General features: G+C 45.2%; 1 protein-coding gene across 11 annotated transcripts in view; it reads right to left on the bottom strand.

The window, feature by feature from the left end:
- Positions 1-7,847: 7,847 nt before the first annotated feature.
- Positions 7,848-18,876, bottom strand: part of tcf4 (transcription factor 4) — a 184,614-nt gene continuing 173,585 nt past the window's right edge. For 4 of the 11 annotated variants that reach the window (XM_086170647.1, XM_086170648.1, XM_086170655.1 and 1 more), the window contains 4 exons: positions 14,954-15,107; positions 13,490-13,719; positions 11,882-12,029; positions 7,848-9,934 (listed from right to left, as the gene is read on the bottom strand). In XM_086170647.1, coding sequence (XP_086026773.1) covers positions 9,886-9,934; positions 11,882-12,029; positions 13,490-13,719; positions 14,954-15,107 — 581 coding nt within the window. In that variant the 3' untranslated portion in view covers positions 7,848-9,885. Of the gene's footprint in view, positions 9,935-11,846; positions 12,030-13,489; positions 13,720-14,941; positions 15,108-18,876 lie in introns of all 11 variants that reach the window. The other 7 variants (XM_086170645.1, XM_086170646.1, XM_086170653.1 and 4 more) reach the window with 3 other exon arrangements.

An 18,876-nucleotide genomic window follows, 5' to 3' on the forward strand; every position in this document is an offset into this window, starting at 1 on the left:
CAATCAGATTTCGAGATGCGGCACTCAGGCCTTCTAGAAGGCTACGATGACGTCAGTGTCACACGCCCCTCCATCACAAATTCACAAACCAAGTTGTGCCGATATAATGCCTAATTTTTTAGAGCCATAAAACACTGGCTGAGGGGTGGATTGATGAAGGCCTCGGTTTGAAATGCACGGCCCGACACACACACACACATACACACACACACACACACACACACTGCTTGGCTGTCAAAGCCTGACAATAAATGCAAATATTTTGTCCTGTGGTCTAGAAAGCAGTTCTAGCAGATGAATGCAAGACAGAACATTGCAGAAATTTGCAGTAAAAGATAATGAAATCACTGGTCGGACAAAAAGTAAACACACCAACCTGCATGTGGATTCAAACATGGCCGCCGCTGGACGGGACAGTTCATTGGTTCCTTCAGTCAGCCAATCACGGAGCTACATTTATCCTCCAATCCGCACGTCCGACAGATAAACAAACACTCACCCTCTGGTTCACTCATCTCGACCGCTGAACACCCTAAATTTCTTATAAAATGTCTCTACCAAGAATAAAAATGCTGAATATATACTTGTTTGTCTTCACTCTTTGTACACTTTATATTTAAAATACATATTTTGTACCTTGGATTGCAGCAAGAGCATTTGTGGAACATGATTGGCCGTTATCTTACTCTGATTAATTGAACGAATAAACCTATATTGATCCAGGAAAATAACATTTTGGATCAGGATCTCTTTTCTTGTGAGCAGCAACACCTAATATTTGCAGCGGTTGAGACAAAACCAGGTATTTGTGATTTATTTGTTTTCCTTTAGATGCTACAATACTCGTCATTTTCTGCGGTAACACTTTCGTATGAGGCAAAACCGTGATTTTAGATCAGATAAAGCTAAGCTAATAGCGGTTCGGGAAACCTGAAAGGCCTGAGAGAGCGACGACGAACAAAGTTGAAGTTTTTTGTCACAAGGTGCAAATAACTTTGGATATCCTTAAAGCTGGAGCTGAAATATGCTAAATAGGAAGTGATTCTACACAATATTTGTCACAAATACTGAAATCCAGATGCAGTTTGAAAGGAAAATTGTATATATTGTATATAAAACTTTAAAACTCAACACAATATGCAACATACACATCAATATACATCACTTTTACAAAAATCCAGATGCGGTTTTAAAGGACAAAGCCTTCTGGTCAAAATTGTTGAAGGTTTTTTTCGCACAAGTTGTAAATAACTTTAGAATTTGTTGCCTGGAGCTGAAATATGCTGAATAAAATGTGATTCTACACTAAATAGAATCCATACAATATATAAATTCACTCCAATCCAACTGCAAGAATGAAAAATAAGGCTATTTGGTCAAAAATGTTTATCTGGCCAAGTTGTAAATTACTTAGGAATACATTTAAACTGGTGTCTTGTGCTGAAATATTTGGAATAAAATGTGATTCTACACAATTTATATCACATTTACTGACATCCATATTTAATTTTAAAGCACAAAGCCCTCTGGTTACAATTGTACATTTCAAAGTTTAAGCTTTTTGGAACAACTTTTAAATAAAAAGGAAATTCCTGAAAACTGTTGTTTGGTGCTAACACATGTTGAATAGGACATTATTCGACAATATATGTCACATTTTCGCTAAACGACGGCATAAAAACGGAGACGACGCTTGTGACAAGTTAGCAGGGGTCGTTTCTGTGGAACCGCTTCGGTTTTTTCGTCCGCAAAGGAAGAGGAAGTTGCAGTTGTCGACGCCGGCGGCTACAAGCTGCGTTCCTCTAGTCCAGTGGTTCTTAACCTGGGTTCGATGGAACCCCAGGGGTTCGGCGGAGGTCAAGACACACATTGGTGATGACATCACCGGCCGCAGGTGATCACGCCACATAGCTCGGCCTATCCGTGCTGCGGGGATTTCGGCGCTCAGTTGTAGTAACTTGTGACTGTCGTGATGGTACGTCATGTGATTTCTTTCTTCATATTTTAATCCCTTCATACTGATTATGTCGGGCAAAAAAAGAAAGCGGTCGGAAGAACACGTACAATACGGATTCACATGTATGACGGAACGCGATTGGAATCGATGTCCTAACCGCATGATTTGCAAAGACAAGATGAGCAATTCTAGTCCGGCACCGGCCAAACTAAGGGCAGGCTTCCTTCAGCTGCATGGAGATGGGAACTACAAGAAGATAGCGCTTGCTGGATTCAAGGTGAAGGGAGCCAGATTCCATGAAAAGGCTCCTCCGCCTGTTCTTTGTACCCATCGACGAAACGATCCTCCATCCAATAAAGAAGGGTTCGGTGAATGCGCATGTAAAACAGGTGGGGTTCAGAACCTCCGACAAGGTGAAGAACCACTGCTCGAGTACAAACCTACTAGCAGAACCTTCTGCTCGCTCTAAGCGATCTCAGGCGAAACTGTTCTCAGTTCTACTACCTCAGTGGTGGAACAAACTTCCGGAAGCAACAAGACTAGCATCATCTCTCTCAACCTTCAAGAAACAGGTAAAAACTTTTCTCTTTCAGGACTTTTTACTGCGCTGATGCCCCAGATCAGGTTAGGCAGCAAGTTGTAACAAAAAAAAACAACAACTCACTAACCCCAGCTTACTGTTCTATATATTTCCTGTGCATCTTGTATTTGCAAGTGTATTTGCAGTCCTTATGTCCTCCATTGTAAGTCGCTTTGGATAAAAGCCAAATGTAATGTAATGTAAAAAGCTTCGATAGCGACGGGAGGCTGGCGATGAAAGAAAAGCTCCTTTCTCCGGTTTATTTCACCCTCTCGCCCGCCCGGACGTTGCTTCACCGGGGTGTGACTGCTGTAATTCTGCAAAAAAAACAAAAAAAAAAAAAAAAAACAGGGAGGGCGCGTCCGACTCCGCAACCTTTACACACTCGCCGATAACTGACGGCGCCGCCACTTCTTACGTAAGATATTCCAGCTGAGGCAATCCCGCATCGATAAAGAGACGTTTGTTCGCGGCCGTCTCGTGGCTCTTTGTTCCGCCTCCACGTGCGCGGCCGTGCACGACGGAACAGCTGGGCCTCTCGCTGCCATTTACGTAACCAGTTTCGACGACGTCCGACATCAACATTGGTGTTTAATAGTAAAATCGACTCACCCGGAGCTCTTTTGTTTAGAGATATTTCTCAGGGACGATGACTGCGTGAAAAATAACAAAATAAAAAAAAAAATTGACACATTTAAGCTAAACAAACCAACATGGAAATCACAAAAGCGGCGCCATCGTAAACCAGCTGGATCGGGACGCCCGGATCTGAGAAGACGTTTGTTAAACTCACACTTTGTTTCTGACGGTTGTTTTGATTCGATGCTTCGGAAAAAGAAAGCGATGTCGGCGAGGCGGATCAGTCCTTCTAAGCCTTCGTGAAAACCGGCGACATCTGGGAGGACTTTGCAACCACGGCACCGGTTTGAATGTAAATGTGGATTATTTCTCCATTTGATGCGTGATTTTGAGATAATGGTCCTCAAATGACGTTGGAACGAGAGGGAGAACGGTTTCGTGTATCAACGGTGGGGCAAAAAAGTATTTGGTCGGCCACCGGTTGTGATAGAAGAGGTCTGCAATTCAACTATGAGAGACAGAATGCGAAAAAAAAAACAACAAAAACAGAAAATCACATGATCTGATATTTGGAGAATTTATTTGCAAATAATGGTGGAAAATAAGTATTTGGTCCCGTCTCTCACAGACGTGGGACTTCTTCTTTAAGAGGCTCCTCTGTCCTCCAGATGTTACCTGGATTAACGGCACCTGTTTGAACCAAATAAAAGTCACCCGTCCACAACCTCCAACAGTCCCACTGCAAACTCCACTATGGCCGAAACCAAAGAGAAACCAAATTGTAGAGCAGAAATCCCAGAACCACTCAGGAGGACCTGGTGGATGATCTGCAGAGAACCCAGACCAAAGTAACAAAGGCTACCATCAGTAACACACTCACATCCTGCAGTGCCAGACGGTCCCCTGCTGAGGACAGTACATGTCCAGGCCCGTCTGAAGTTTGCTGAGAGCATCTGGATGATCCAGAAGATCTGGGAGAATGTCCTATGGTCCTATGGACTCCATAGCTGCTGTGGAAACGTCACGCTTTGCGGGTGTTTTTCTGCAAAAGGGACCGGGACCACTGATCCGTGTGAAGCAGGGGCGTCAAACTCAAATACAGTCCTGGACAAAAGTTTTGAGAATGACAGAACCATAGAAACATCTGGCAAACACCTAAAAACCCTGAAGGAACAGACTTTGTGAAAGCGTCATTCTCAAAACTGGGACAAAGTCACGGGCCAACATTGATATTTATTGAAAAAAAATCTTCCTCCAGATCTAACAATGAACCTTTTCATACGGACCCAAACAAGTTTGGCTTAAAAACAAAATACGGAACAAGCATTGCTCAATACCATATAACTTAATATTGGACACATGCAAAATCCCGTTTTCTGCCTCAGTAGCAGGGTGCCGGTATTAGCATAAGGTCGCTATGACAACTGTACACAGAGAGGGCCGTTACGGGTCCTGTTTTCGTGCCAAAACACCAGCAGAAAATGCTGGGATTTGCAGAATCGGCGATACATGCACTGTAGACTATCCAGCAGGCCGGCTCTAAGTCATGCGTTATGGCTTTGCGGGCCAAATTTGGCCCGCGGGCCAGAGTTTGACACCTGTCGTGTAAAGGGTTGAATGAACGGGGTGATGGATCCTGAGATTTTGAGTAAAAACCTCCTTCCGTCGGCAAGGGCGGTGAAGAGGAATCGTGGCTGCGTCTTTCACCGTGACAACGATCCCAAACACACCGAAGGAGTGGCTTCGTAAGAAGCATTTCAAGGTCCCGGAGTGGCTCAAAATACTAGCAACAGTGTGTGAACACCTTGAGAAGACTTTGTTATAAACCCAACAAATGGTATGTAACAAAGTATTGAGATGACCAAATACTTATTTTCCACCATCATTTGCATAAAAGTTCTTTAAAAATCAGACACAGTGATTTTCTGGAGTTTTTTTTTCTCATTCTGTCTCTCTGTTGAAGTGTATCTATGATGAAAATGACCGGCTGGACGACTAAATACTTTTTCGCCCCGCTGTATTTGTTGCTTATGTTTGCACGCCGCCGCTTAAATTATGCTAATTTATGGATTTTACGGGCTAATAAGTTTGGACCCTGTTGTTTCCTCAAGTGACATTGAAATAAAGAGACAAGAAGTGCCTGACGGAGGAAATCTGTTTAATTCCCGCACCGAAAACGACGAATTTAGCGATTTTAGGATGAAGATAGCGATCGATGACTTTTCCCGGAAGGCCACTGTATTTTTTCTGTTTTTAAACCAGACCTGTTCCAGACAGCGTTTGGAAAAAAAGCATTTATGGAACTGAACGTTTAAGAAACCTGCGATACTGCGATACTTTATTTCTCTTCAAATGTAGCGGCCGCGGCTTATATTCAGGCGTGCTAACGCTCCGAAAACGACAACAGTCGTAGGTTATTTACACGTGGCCTGGACGTGGTCGGGCGTAAAGTTCCCGGTTCGACGTCCGAAAACCATCGCCGAAGGACGGAAAGAGAGTTTTAGCAGGTATTAATGAAAGCGTCGGAAAGAAGAAGCTCCGAGCATCACGAGGAGACAAAAACCGACAGGCGATGGGAAAAAGGACAAACTTCAGCGGTTAAAATGCGCCGTCTCGAGCATCCGATCGCACGCATTTCGAAGTAAAAAGTCGTATTGTGGCGCCATATTCGCTCCGACCGGATTCTCATCTCCGACATAAATCCTGCTTTTGAGTTTATCCGGTTATGATTTATGTAAAGTTATGGCAGCATTATATTCACTCATAGGGATCCACAAAATGACTGCGCTTGTCGCTTCCGAATCGCCAGGAAGGAGAAACTCCATTTTTGTTCGGGAGCGATCGAGGAAAACAAAGGACAAGAGCGGCCATGTTGAATTCAACTCATTATTGCAGTAAAACTGGTACAGAGTAACAGATTACAAAGCTCTTGGCACAGTCACTGAAAAAGAGAAACGAGGTTCGTATGTACAATAAGGAGGGAAGAGGAAATAAAAAGTTAACATTTCGGCTAAAAGAAAGATCGGGGCTAACATAAAAATGAAAATACTGTCATTTTTTTTTTTTTTTTTTTCCTTTTTTTTTTTGGAGATGACATGATTATACGACAAAGAGAAGATACGAAATCAAGCATTGCAAAAAAAAAAAAAAAAAAGAAAAATAATAATAATAATAATAATAACATTACTTAAAAACACATTGAGCACTTACACCGACAGATTCAATCCTCATGTCTGATCCAATTTAAAAGAAAGACAAAAGAAAAACTGGCGGTAAAGGTTAAAAACAAACAAAAAAATGACCCCGACACCTTTATTTGAAGGGGAAAGTAGCTTAAAAATACCTTTTTGAGTTCCCGTCGCCGACCTGGGCGGTTTAAATGCGAGCCGGGGGCGCGGCGATTTGGGAAAATAGGAAATAAAATTGGTATTTTTCTGGTCCCGCGGTTGAGTAACATCCAAACCACGCCCCCTTTTGGCAAGCCACGCCCCCAAGTTTGATTCCACATTCCCATTGGCTCTCGCCGAGCAAGCCCCGCCCCCTCACACCCCCCACGGCAATGTTCTGACTATTTACACGTAATGCGGTTGGAAGTCAAAGTCCTGAATTGTCCCGGAAATGTTCCCACAAAATAAAAATTAAAAAAAAACAAACAAACAAAAAAAAATCTTGGATTTTGACCTCACTACAGCTTCAATGTGACACTTTTTTTTTTTTTTTTTAATCTCAACACTCACTGGATTTTTACTTTTTTTAACAAAAAAAAAAAAAAAAGGAAGAGAAAACCAAAAAAAAAAAAAAGAATAACCCGGAATACGAGGCATTTCTAAAACACAACGTTCTACATGTAAAAATATAACTTTTACATACACAGTTTCAAAATAATGGTTACGTTCGCCGTTTCTTCGTTGCATACAATTTACAAAGGTCGTGGCCTCGGAGAGACCATTTCAATGTCCTGCGGAGGGGGGGGCTGATGGGCTGGGATGGCGGTTGCCGTGGCGACCGCAGGGCACAAAAAAGTCCAGTCGCAAAAAAAAAAAAAACAGACGACGAGGCCGGCCGTGGGGCCGTCGCAACGGGAAAAAAAGATTAAAACAAAAGAAAGCGGCACCCTCCTTATATATCGTATATAGATTTTTTTTTTTTTTGTACATTTATATATATAGATTGATTTATTCAAATAGATTCTTTTCCAGTTTCCGTGCCTTCCTGTGGATGGATGGTGGCTGTTGGGGGGTTAGAATTCAAAAATCGCATCAAAATGACCACCGACAGAGAACGAACGCCGACGGCTAGCAAATCCCGTTGATATATATATTTTTTTCCTTCTTTTTCTTGTTTTTTTTTTTTTTTTTTTTTTTTTTTTACATTTTCTGAAATCAGACATGTAAACCAGAAACAGACAAAATAAAAATAAGAGAAAATGATTGTTCTTAAAAAAAAAAAGAGAGAGAGAGGGAGAGTTTTACAACATACGACCACACACGTTGTACTGAAGACTACACTGGCTCGAGGACAAGCCGATCAAATATCGATAAAAAGCCGATAAGCTATGATACAAGAAGAGACGCGTCGTTCGTTGCCGTGGGAAACGGGGGAGGGGTTGGGGGGGGGGTCTTCGGGAGAACTGGGGGGGTTCGTCTTGCTAAACCGAGCGTCCCGTAGGCTCCGAGCCAGAACACGCCGTCTAGTTACATATAAGCATACAGTACATTAAATACAGTTTAATTTTTTTTATTTGTTTTTTTTTATTAATCCAAAAAAATACTTTTTTTTTTTTTTCTTTTTAAGCAATTTTTTTAAATTCCCAGGTCTGGTAAAAAACCTGACTGCATAGAACCTAACCACTAAGAACAGGTTTTCCCTAAGCTTGCATCCTATTAAAAGACCAGGTAAACGTCCTCCTCTGGCAACTCGAATGATATGAACTCTAGAAAGGCACGTCGGTAGAAGTATGAATGTTCAAATTGCATCTGCGGGGCCGCTCTGATTGGCCGAGAGGCCGGAGGGGGCGGGGCTGGGCCTCTAGCTCGGGGCTCGTAAGGCTCGGGTCGGCGAGATCGTCGGGGCCGGCGGGGGCGTTCTACATCGACGGCGGTAAATAATAAGTGCAAAAAGACAACATCTAGACAGGTCGGAGCCAAACGGCGCTCCGGTTTGGACCGTCCACAACATTGGATTGGAAATATCGAAACATCCCACCGCTTGTTCATCCATTCGTCCGGTGATATTTGGCACGGACGCCAGGGATCGTCCGGGGCGTTTAGGCGGCCGATCGGCACGAGGAACCCCTCCAGTCGCTAACGCTAAACCGTTAGCGACTAGCCGTCCGGTCCGAGACCGGGATTTCGATTGAGCGAAACCCAACGCAAGCGAGAGGTCGGACATTTTGGTTAGAGGTTCAGCAGACGCCGGAATGGATCGAAGCGCCCCCTTCCGCCCCGCTGATTGTTGGGGCGTCACCCGTACCCTCCGGAAACCGCCCGACATTTAGACATTTAGACTCCTCCGGACGCCGGACGCCCGCCCTCCGAACCCTCCGCCGCGTCCCGCCCGTCGTCGTTCGGCGCTCGCCGACGTCGGGGGACGCCCGATTCGAGCGGCGCGAACGCAACTCATGGAATGTGCTTAATGTGGAATAGAAAGGCTCCGGTCCGAGTCCCGCTCAGCCTCTCGTTTCGGACGCTCGGAGGTCGTAACATTTCGCATCTCCCGCCGTGTTAGAAGGTAAACTTTGACCGTCTTCCGTCAGCGCCCCCCCACCCTCACTGATAAGATTGATTGATTGATTCGTCAATGATTGATTCTTTTTCTCCCTCTCGGTAGATACACACTCCGTCCGGGTACGACCGTCCAATCGTGTTTTTACACTCCCGCCCTTGTCGGAGGCTGCTAGCGACGGGATAGCGAATGAACATATATTAACATTTATCATGTGGTGTTAGCATTTACGCTACATGCTAACCGACGCGATTCAAGAAGCATCAGGGTGACGTCGGATCCTAGCGTCCGCCTGCGATTCTGCGGCTCGTAAGGTGTGTGCGCGTGCGTGAGTGTGTGTGTGTGTGTGTGTGTGTGTGCGCGCTATTTCCTTTTGCTGCTTTGCCTCTGGGTGTGTATCTAGCGTCGTGTCCGAGAGGAGATCAGGCACAGCTTCGTCCACAGTGTGGCGCTAAGATTGCCGTTCAGTCAGAGACGCGCCGGCGCCATGTTGGTTTTAAAAAAAAAACAAAACAAACAAAAACAAACAAGAAATCTCTTCGAACACTTTGTGATATGTTTTTAACCCTCCCAACTTCTTGCCCTCTTTACTGCTTCTGCATCCAGTCTTTTGTTTTTCCTTTTCTCATATATATATATATATATATATAGATATATTCTCTCTATATATTTCTACATAGACCCCCTTTTTGTTCTTTAAAACTGCGAACGCTGATAAAAACGAGTAGCGCGAGAGGAAGCAGTACTTGGATGGTCGGTGGTTCCGAAGACGCGGCGGCGTCCGGTTCTCCGTGACTCGCGACGCCGCGGTTTTTCGTCCGGTCGGTCGGTCGGTCGGTCGGTCGGTCGGCGTGAGGGAAAGATGGCGGAAGCGAGGAAGAGGAGGAGGAGGAAGAGGAAGGTCGTGAGATAGAGAGGCTGAGCGGATCGGGCCCGAAGAAACAAAATGGACAAAAAAAAATAATAAAAATCCGGGGAATCCGATTGGTCGGGCTGTAGCGACGACGGGTTTTGTTTTGACGGCGAGGTTGTCATGGAAACGCCGTCAAAGGAAGCGGTCGCTCATCATCTTGATGAACTCTGGCACCTTGGATCTGGAGGGAGGAGGAGGACAATTGGAAAATGTTCATACTGTGGAATCATCAAATTTAAAATGAAGTAAATATAAGTGATTTCCTTTAAATAGCCCTGCTAGCTTAGCAACTGTCATTCTCTGTAACCCCCATCCCCACCAGCAACACACACACACACACACACACACACACACACACTTCACACACACACAGAGTGAACGTCCACAAACACATGCGGCTCAGATCTTCAGGATGAAGATGGGGTTGTTGAATCCACGGCACATGGAGGTCTCCATCATCTCCATCATCTCCATCATCTCCATCATCTCCATCATCTCCATCGGTGTGTCGGTATTTACCGCTACACACACTTTGGTTTACCGTTCACATGAATGACAGTTCGGCGGTTGTGTGTGTGTGTGTGTGTGTGTGTGTGTGTGTGAACGCATGAATGTAATCCAGTGTAAAGGACTTGAGCCTGAGGCTGTTGATTGGAGGACGAGGAGTTAGAAGATCCACTGACTGACAGCTGGTGGACTTCAGGAGATAACAGAACATCTAGCGCTGGCGGTGACGAGTTGTCAACTGGTCCACAACGGATCTCCATCATCCATAAACCTCGTCTCCGGTCTTCTTCTAGACCTCCAACCTCAGTAACCTTCTACCCAGACCTTCTCCATCCTTCTTCTGTCCAAAACATCTCTTCTCTCCAGAGATTCTACCATGGACTCCTGACGTCCATCTTGAGGTGACATAGTTAGTTTTGGAGTTGCTCTTCCTTGTTGTCGATGTTGTTTTTCTTTATTTAGTCACTCCACCCTGCTAGTTAGCTTAGCATGCTAATGGTAGTCCACTTTAAACTGGATTACGTTCACCCGTTCACTCACCGCTAGCGGCAGAGCTGCGGTACGAGGCGCTAACAGAGAAGTCGTTTTTAGAGCGACGGGTGGAATTGTGTGGATCGGAACGGCGGACCTCGCGAAATTCGGGGGTTCACACAGGGTCGGATTCGGGGTAACAGGAGAGTCGGAACACAGAGCCCGTCCAATCACACGTGAGGACAACGCACACACACACACACACACACACACAGCCGCACAGTTAAAAAAAATCACACTTACTGCCAATCTGTTGTTCAAATGTACCCGAAACCAGACGTAAGCTAATGCGCGTCTGGTTTGCGTTTGTTTTCAGCCGTAGAATCATCAGCTCTGCTCTGGCCTAGAACCACCTAGAACCACCTAGAACCACCTAGAACCACCTAGAACCTTCTAGAGCTGCTCGGGCTGACACTACTTGGACTAAACAGCCGCTTGTGACCGGTTGCTAAGGAGCGTTCCTAACTATCTTCTAGTTTTACAGATGTACTTGTACGACATCAAACTTCTTTGGAAGCCACTTGGAAACATTTCATTCTAGATCTTACTTTAATACCGCAAGTGTCGAGGGTTTGCTACCTATGTGCTAGTAGCCCATGAGTTTACACTTTTTTGGCGGTTTAGTAGGTTTTCGGTTTGGGCGCTAATGCTTTAGTGACACCTGCTGCGAACATGTGTTAAATAGAAACGACTGCTTGGTTCCTTTGAAAAAGCTCGGGGGTTGAAAATACCAAAACGTCTCAAAGTGCTATATAGTCGTCTGCGCAGAATCTGTGATTCTAGTCGGCGGGAAACAAACGTTTGGAAAAACAAACAAACAAATGATGAGGAAATTATGATTCAAAGTGCCTTTTCCAATTAATTTTTTTTCATCGGAGGCCAAAAGGCACAGTAAATACATGATGACCCTTGACCCCATTTCGTGGGAGGCGTGTTTTTCTGGTCGCGCATTTTATAATCAAAGGATCTGAGAGGTGATCGGATTCAGAATCCCAATACTTTGATTTGAATTCAAGGTACAACAGCAGATTAGTGTATAAGTGAAATCTTCTGACCATTCGGGGGGGAGGAGATGTTGCTGCATTTTTACATTTGTCCCATTGGATTGGAGCCGTCGCCCATGGCGGCGGCGGCGTGGTGCGCGGCCGCCAGCGAGAGGGGAGTCCCGTCCGACGTCACCGTGACCTTCTCCTCCTCTCGGCGCTTCAGGCAGGCCGCCTTGGGGTTCAGGTTTCTCTCTAGTTGGAGGCACAGAAGAGACGAAGGTCACGCTTTCCATCCACAACTCCTGGTCAAGAATCAGTCTGCCGGTGCTGCCGCCCTCTGCTGGAGCGGGACGGGAACCGCAGCTTCGCCAAACCCGCGGGTTCCAGCTAAGTCTTTTTGTTTCGGTCTGAATATTCGTTCAATCGTCGCCTGGAGCGCCGACTCGGGTGATCCCGGCCGCCGTTGGGCCTCGGGCGGGTTCTGAACTGGTCAACCTCTCGGCCGCAGGTCAAAAAGAGACTCCTCGACTACCCGTCCACCTCCGGACGACGCTTACGAAGCTCCTGTATGGTTTTGGACCGCGGGAGGAACTCGGGGAACCCAGAGGAACCCGACGCAGACATGGGTAGAACATGGAGGAGGCCTCCTGCAACCAGGGACCTTCTGGCCTGCCTGCACGTCACCGTTTTACCTCTTTTAATTTGCAAACTCTCCTTTTGCACATCCTAGTTAGCCTGTTTTAGTGTCGGTCCCGTCAACACTGTTAGCATTTCTACCTCCACCTTCAACGTGATGCTGTTTCATTGAAAATACAATGTGACTCCTGTAAATTCTGGACTATAAGGCGCACCTTTATATAAGCCGCACCACTCATTTTTAGCCGCATAAATTAGCCGTATCGTTGTAAAAGTTCTCAAAGCGTATGCCGGGATTGACGGTCGTTAAACTCTCTAGCACTAGGTGAGAGTGTCATGGATGCGGGAAACATGTTTCCTTATTGTGTTTACAACTATCATCAACATGACTTCTGAGCAACATGACATCTGGACCGCCTGCCCTCCGGGTCGGACAACAAGCACATTTGAGCTACATTTAAGCTAACATACCCGTGTTTTATCGGCACTTCTTGCAACTATTAAGGTGGAGGACGGTTTGCGACCAGTGACCCTGACTGCAGGCTGAGCGCTTTAGATAATCACAGCTAGATAATGAGCAGATGAATAATCCTCTGTAAATAATCCCAAAAGTGCCCGAGAAGTCCCGTCACGCCTCTTCATTCGAAAAGTGTGAACTTTTATCTGAATCGTGAACCTGCGTCTCATCTGAGGTGACATCGCTCTTCTTATTTCTGAAACGGGAGACGGCGATTTCTCTTTTTATTTTCCCGTCAGCCTTTTTTCCTGAAACGTTCGTGCGAGCGATGACGATCAGCTGTTACACTTCTGACCTTTTTCCTTCCACGCCGTGCGGCAAAAAAAAAAAACCCCCGCGGTTTCATAACGTTGTTATTCGGTTTCCCAATTTGTAAATGTTTACTTTCGTCCCGTTTTTTGGGGGGTTTAGTTTCTGTCACTGGCGATTGCACCAGTTACTCCGGCTGAGCCTTTCCTCCTCAGACGGGAAGGCGGCGTATCTTTTGCGCGAATCCCAAACAAAACGACCGTCGAATCCGTCAACCGTCGGGCACCGGGGATCAAAACATCGGACTGACCTCGGACTTGCTGCTCCAGACTGAGGATGACGGCCACGGCCTGGTGAAGGATGAGCAACTTGGTCTGCGGCTTGTCGCTCTTCAGGTGCAGCTGGACCATCCTGCCCAGCTCCTTGAACGCCTCGTTGATGTCGCGCACTCGCAGACGCTCCCGCGCGTTGTTGGCCATCCTCCGCTCCCGTTCCCGCTCCATCTTCTGCTCCGGGGAAAGGTCCTCGTCGTCGTTGTTGCTATGGTGACCAACGGTGCGAACGGAGCGGTTTCGGGCGACCGGGGAACGAGACGAAATGAGAGGGGATGAAAATGTCCGCCCGGCTGGTTTTGATGGCAACCTGTTTAACCGCGAGTTGCCTTTTCCAAAGACAAACTAGAACTAGTTCCGTCAGATTCCGGCGCCTTCCGGGTGAACAGTCGGTTTACGACACCCGTGGAGGTAACGTCTTCGGGTTTTATAACTCCTCGGCCAAACTTTCTCACGCATTTTATGGAGATACAGCAACACCTTGACCTGGTTGTGTGTCCGAGCTCGTGACGCGAGGAGGAGCTTTGGTGCTCTATCCTTAACTTTCTTGGCTGCACACTGAATGCTACGATGCTAGGCTAAATGTAACTTTGCTACACTTTACGTTGAAACGTTTATGGGCAGTGAAGCCTCTTTTTTTAAACCGTCCGTCCCCGACCGGATTTAAACCCGAACCCAAACGTCTTCCGCCTTGTTGCAATCCACAACACGTACGCCTCGCTCACGGTTTACCACGATCCTCTCTGGGCTAGCTAGTAGCGGGAGTCGCGTTTGACTGTTTTTAACCACCAGTTCATGGATCTCGCATCTCGAATTGTATCGCAAAGCCATAAAATCGACGGAGCGAAGTCTCTGGAAACTCATAAACTGATGCGCTTCTACCGAGGTGAAGTAAAACAAGAGATGACCGCGCCGCGAGACATTCACATCATCATCATCATCATCATGGCCGCCACCATCATGTGCAAATCTCTGGGTTTCGGGATCCGAATGGTTCTGATTCGTCCGATAAACCCCGATAAACCGGCGTTTATCTTGTCAGGGCCGGAGGGAGGAGCCGCCGGGCCGCATCCAGGATGGGGGTTTTTCTTTTTCCTTCACCCTGAATGTGCAGCCCAGCGCCTCTTTGAGGGAATTGACCGCTGGCTCTACTCTGTTTGCGTGAGAAGCAGCTAAAACCAGGCTCAAAACCATGGAGGGACGGGGCGGAAAGAAAAACCAGGGATTCAACGGATTTATTTAGCTGCTTCTCATCACACTCGGTCACTTCATCAAAGTCCAGAGGTCGGCTCCCAAAGTTCTCCCCGGCTCACGTCCTCCCGAGGGATGGTTTCCGAAAACCGGAGGAGGAGGAGCGTGGAAGTGCTTTGGGAGACCGGCCCGGAAAGGGGTTTGATGACAGCGAACGTCTGAGATGCTGGCGGGGTTACCTAGATCTTGACCTATCAATTGCTTTGAGCTCCTTGCTGTCCAGGTCCTCCTTCTTGGGCTCCAGGGGTTTGGAGTCCTGCAGGAGGTTCTCGTCTCCTTCGTCCTCGGACTTGATCTCGGAGCTGACGGAGGAGGCGCTCTGGCCCTGAAGGCCTGCCGACAGAGCTGTGAAGGAGAGAGCGAGGGTACGTTCACTTAGCCAATCCGACGTTTATAAACTGCTCCGAAAAATAAAGGGAACTCTTCGACGACACGAATGGCACTTCAACGTTTGATTTTGACTTGTTTTAAGGACATTGCGTCCACCTTGGATCAGCCTGTCGTGTGTTTTTACACTTATATTTAGGTCTGGGTTTGGAGTCACGCTGAAAATTAGCTTCCATTGATCCTTTTTGAGTGATTTTCCTGTCAGCACATTCAACTATGTAAAGACCAAAGTGTTTCATAAGAATATTTCATTCATTCAGATCTAGGATGTGTTATTTCAGTGTTCCCTTTATTTTCCTGAGCAGCGTCTATTTAGCTCGAAAAGCTAAAACCATGCATCATGCTAGCTCATGATGTCTCCTAGTGTTAGCTCCTGCTAGCTCATGATGTCTCCAAGTGTTAGCTCCTGCTCGCGCACAACGTCTCCAAATGCTAGCTCTCTCTCGCTCATGATGTCTCCAAGTGTTAGCTCCTGCTCGCTCACAATGTCTACAAGTGTTAGCGCCTGCACACTAACTGTGTCTCCTAGAGCTAGATCCTGCTTGCTCATGACCTCTCCAAGTGTTAGCTCCTTCACGCTCAAGATGTCTCCAAGGGTTAGGTCCTGCTAGCTCATGATGTCTCCAAGTGTTAGCTCCTGCTAGCTCACGATGTCTCCAAGTGCTAGCTCTGCTCGCTCATGACCTCTCCAAGTGTTAGCTCCTTCACACTCAAGATGTCTCCAAGGGTTAGGTCCTGCTAGCTCACAATGTCTCCAAGTGTTGGCTCCTGCTAGCTCACGATATCTCCAAGTGTTAGCTCCTGCTAGCTCACGATGTCTCCAAGTGTTAGCTCCTGCTAGCTCACGATGTCTCCAAGTGTTAGCTCCTGCTAGCACACAATGTCTCCAAGTGCTAGCTCCTGCTAGCTCACAATGTCTCCAAGTGCTAGCTCCTGCTAGCTCACAATGTCTCCAAGTGCTAGCTCCTGCTAGCTCACGATCTCCCCAAGTGTTAGCTCCTGCTAGCTCACGATATCTCCAAGTGTTAGCTCCTGCTAGCTCACAATGTCTCCAAGTGTTAGCTCCTGCTAGCTCACGATGTCTCCAAGTGCTAGCTCCTGCTAGCTCACCATATTGTTCAGCCGATCCTTGGTCTTCAAATCAAACTGTCCTGTTTTGACGACTCTTTTGACCTTCTGATGGTTTTACGACTCCACGACCGGTCCTAGCTTCCTGGCTGTATGCTGCAGGATCTTCGAACCCGATGATTTTCCCATCTGGGATAATAAATTTGATCGGGATTTGGAAATCGTCGCCCGCTCCGGTTACCTCCACACATTCCACAAACGTTGGACGCCACCTGTTTAACCCGGACGGACGCCACGAGTCCTTCACATTTTCCACCCGTCCGCCAGAAATCACATCTGGAATCCCGCAATCGACGTAGCATTTAAGGACGACTCGCTGGGCTCGGTTTGCCGTAGCATGTTAGCGGCCGCCGAGGCGTCTTTTCACGCCTTCTCTGACGGCGCTCTGATAGCACGAGCTAGTGCCGACCGGCTCATCGGGGGCAATTAAGGGGAGCCATTTGCTAACTCTCAAAAAAAAAACAGCAATCCAGATTTCCCTCGGACAGAAATGCAAGCGGTAAAGACGGTTCCAGCGGTTCAGCGTCGGTCGTAAGGTTCTTTAACCCGATGCTAATTATTGGGTTGACCTCCATGATGGCGGTAAGGGAGTCCCGGGGCGCCGCCTCCCGCTTCCGTAGAACAGCGGAGTCTTTCTTGGGCGCCTGTATGGATCTGACACTGGGACGCTGCCAACTCCCCAGTCGACGCAGAACTGCTGCTCCCACTCGTACGCTACCAACTGTCAGCCATTTTGAATCCCCGTCTGCCCGGCTGGAGGCATTTTGTGTTTTCGCCTTTTGATTGACGGCACGCGTTAGCGCGGCGCTTCGGTTCGAATGTTCGATGCGGCTTTTGCGTCGGTATGCTTTTTTTCTCAGCCGCTTCTTTTAGGATCTCTGCCTAGAAAACATCCAAAGATACATCACGTTAGCATCGACGCAGGCTAGGCTAAAGGGGAAGTTTCTTCAATGTTCAAGGATGTCGATCCCTCAACCATTTATTCACGTGTCGTCATTCTGTTGTCTTTTTTATCCTTATTAGTGCCTATTTTCTTTTATTTATTATTCTTATCATTGCTATTTGTCTCTTTTTCTGTTTTGGTTGTCGACTCTCACCGTCTTCCTGGATGTTGTTGTCGTTGTTGCTGTTTTCTCTGCTCTCTATTGATTTGTGGACGTCTTGTACTTTTTCTAATTGTCTCTTTATTTATATTTATATTCATATTTATTTGATACTTATAATCTGTTACGCTGATGTGACAAAAGAATTTCCTTTATGGAGATCAAAAAAGTTTATCTTATCTTATCTTATCTTATCTTATCTTATCTTATCTTATCTTGTCTTGTCTTGTCTTGTCTTATATTATCTTCTTTTATCTTCTCTTCTTTTATCTTATCTTATTTTATCTTCTCTTATTTCTCTTCGCTTCTTTTCTCTCCAAACTTATTTTGTTTTTAGTTTAATTTCTCTTATTACCTCTTATTTTATCTTATCTTCTTTTATCTTAATGTCTCTTCTCTTTTCTTCTCTTCTCTTATTTTCCCTTATCTTATGTTCTCTAATCTTATTTTATTTTATTTTATCTTGTCTTATCTTATCTAATCTTCTCCAAACTTATGTCATTTTATTTTATTTTATCTTTATTTTTTTATCTTCTTTTATCTTATTGTCTCTTCAATTTTCTTCTCTTCTCTTATTTTCTCCTATCTTATCTTTTCTAATCTTATTTTATCTTATTTTGTCTTGTCTTGTCTAATCTTCTCCAAACTTATGTCATTTTATTTTATTTTATTTTATTTTATTTTGTTTTATTTTATCTTATTTTGTTTTATTTTATTTTATCTTTATTCTTTTATCTTCTTTTATCTTATTGTCTCTTCACTTTTCTTCTCTTATTTTCTCCTATCTTATCTTTTCTAATCTTATTTTATCTTATTTTGTCTTGTCTTGTCTAATCTTCTCCAAACTTATGTCATTTTATTTTATTTTATTTTATTTTATTTTGTTTTATTTTATCTTATTTTGTTTTATTTTATTTTATCTTTATTCTTTTATCTTCTTTTATCTTATTGTCTCTTCACTTTTCTTCTCTTATTTTCTCCTATCTTATCTTTTCTAATCTTATTTTATCTTATTTTGTCTTGTCTTATCTAATCTTCTCCAAACTTATGTCATTTTATTTCATTTTATTTTATTTTATTTTATTTTATTTTATTTTATGTTATTTTATTTTATTTTATTTTATTTTATTTTATTTTGTTTTATTTCATTTTATTTTATTTTATTTTATTTTATTTTGTTTTATTTTATTTTATCTTTATTTTTTTTATCTTCTTTTATCTTATTGTCTCTTCTCTTCTCTTCTCTTCTCTTCTCTTCTCTTCTCTTCTCTTCTTATGTTATCTTCAGTTCAGGTCCAGGTCCAGGTCCAGGTCCAGGTCCAGGTCCAGGTCCAGGTCCAGGTCCAGGTCCAGGTCCAGGTCCAGGTCCAGGTTCTGTCCATGCAGACCCTGGATGATCCCCTGTCAGACAGTCAGAAGCTCCTCCCACCTCCAGTTTGTAGGACCTTCTCCCCAAAACATGCACTTTGCCCTTTAGGGTTTCACGTTTCCACGTC

This window comes from Fistularia commersonii, chromosome 23, assembly GCF_037954325.1.
Source record: "Fistularia commersonii isolate RoL2024-O1a breed Wild chromosome 23, RoL_Fcom_v1.0, whole genome shotgun sequence".
Classification (NCBI taxonomy): Eukaryota; Metazoa; Chordata; class Actinopteri; order Syngnathiformes; family Fistulariidae; genus Fistularia; species Fistularia commersonii.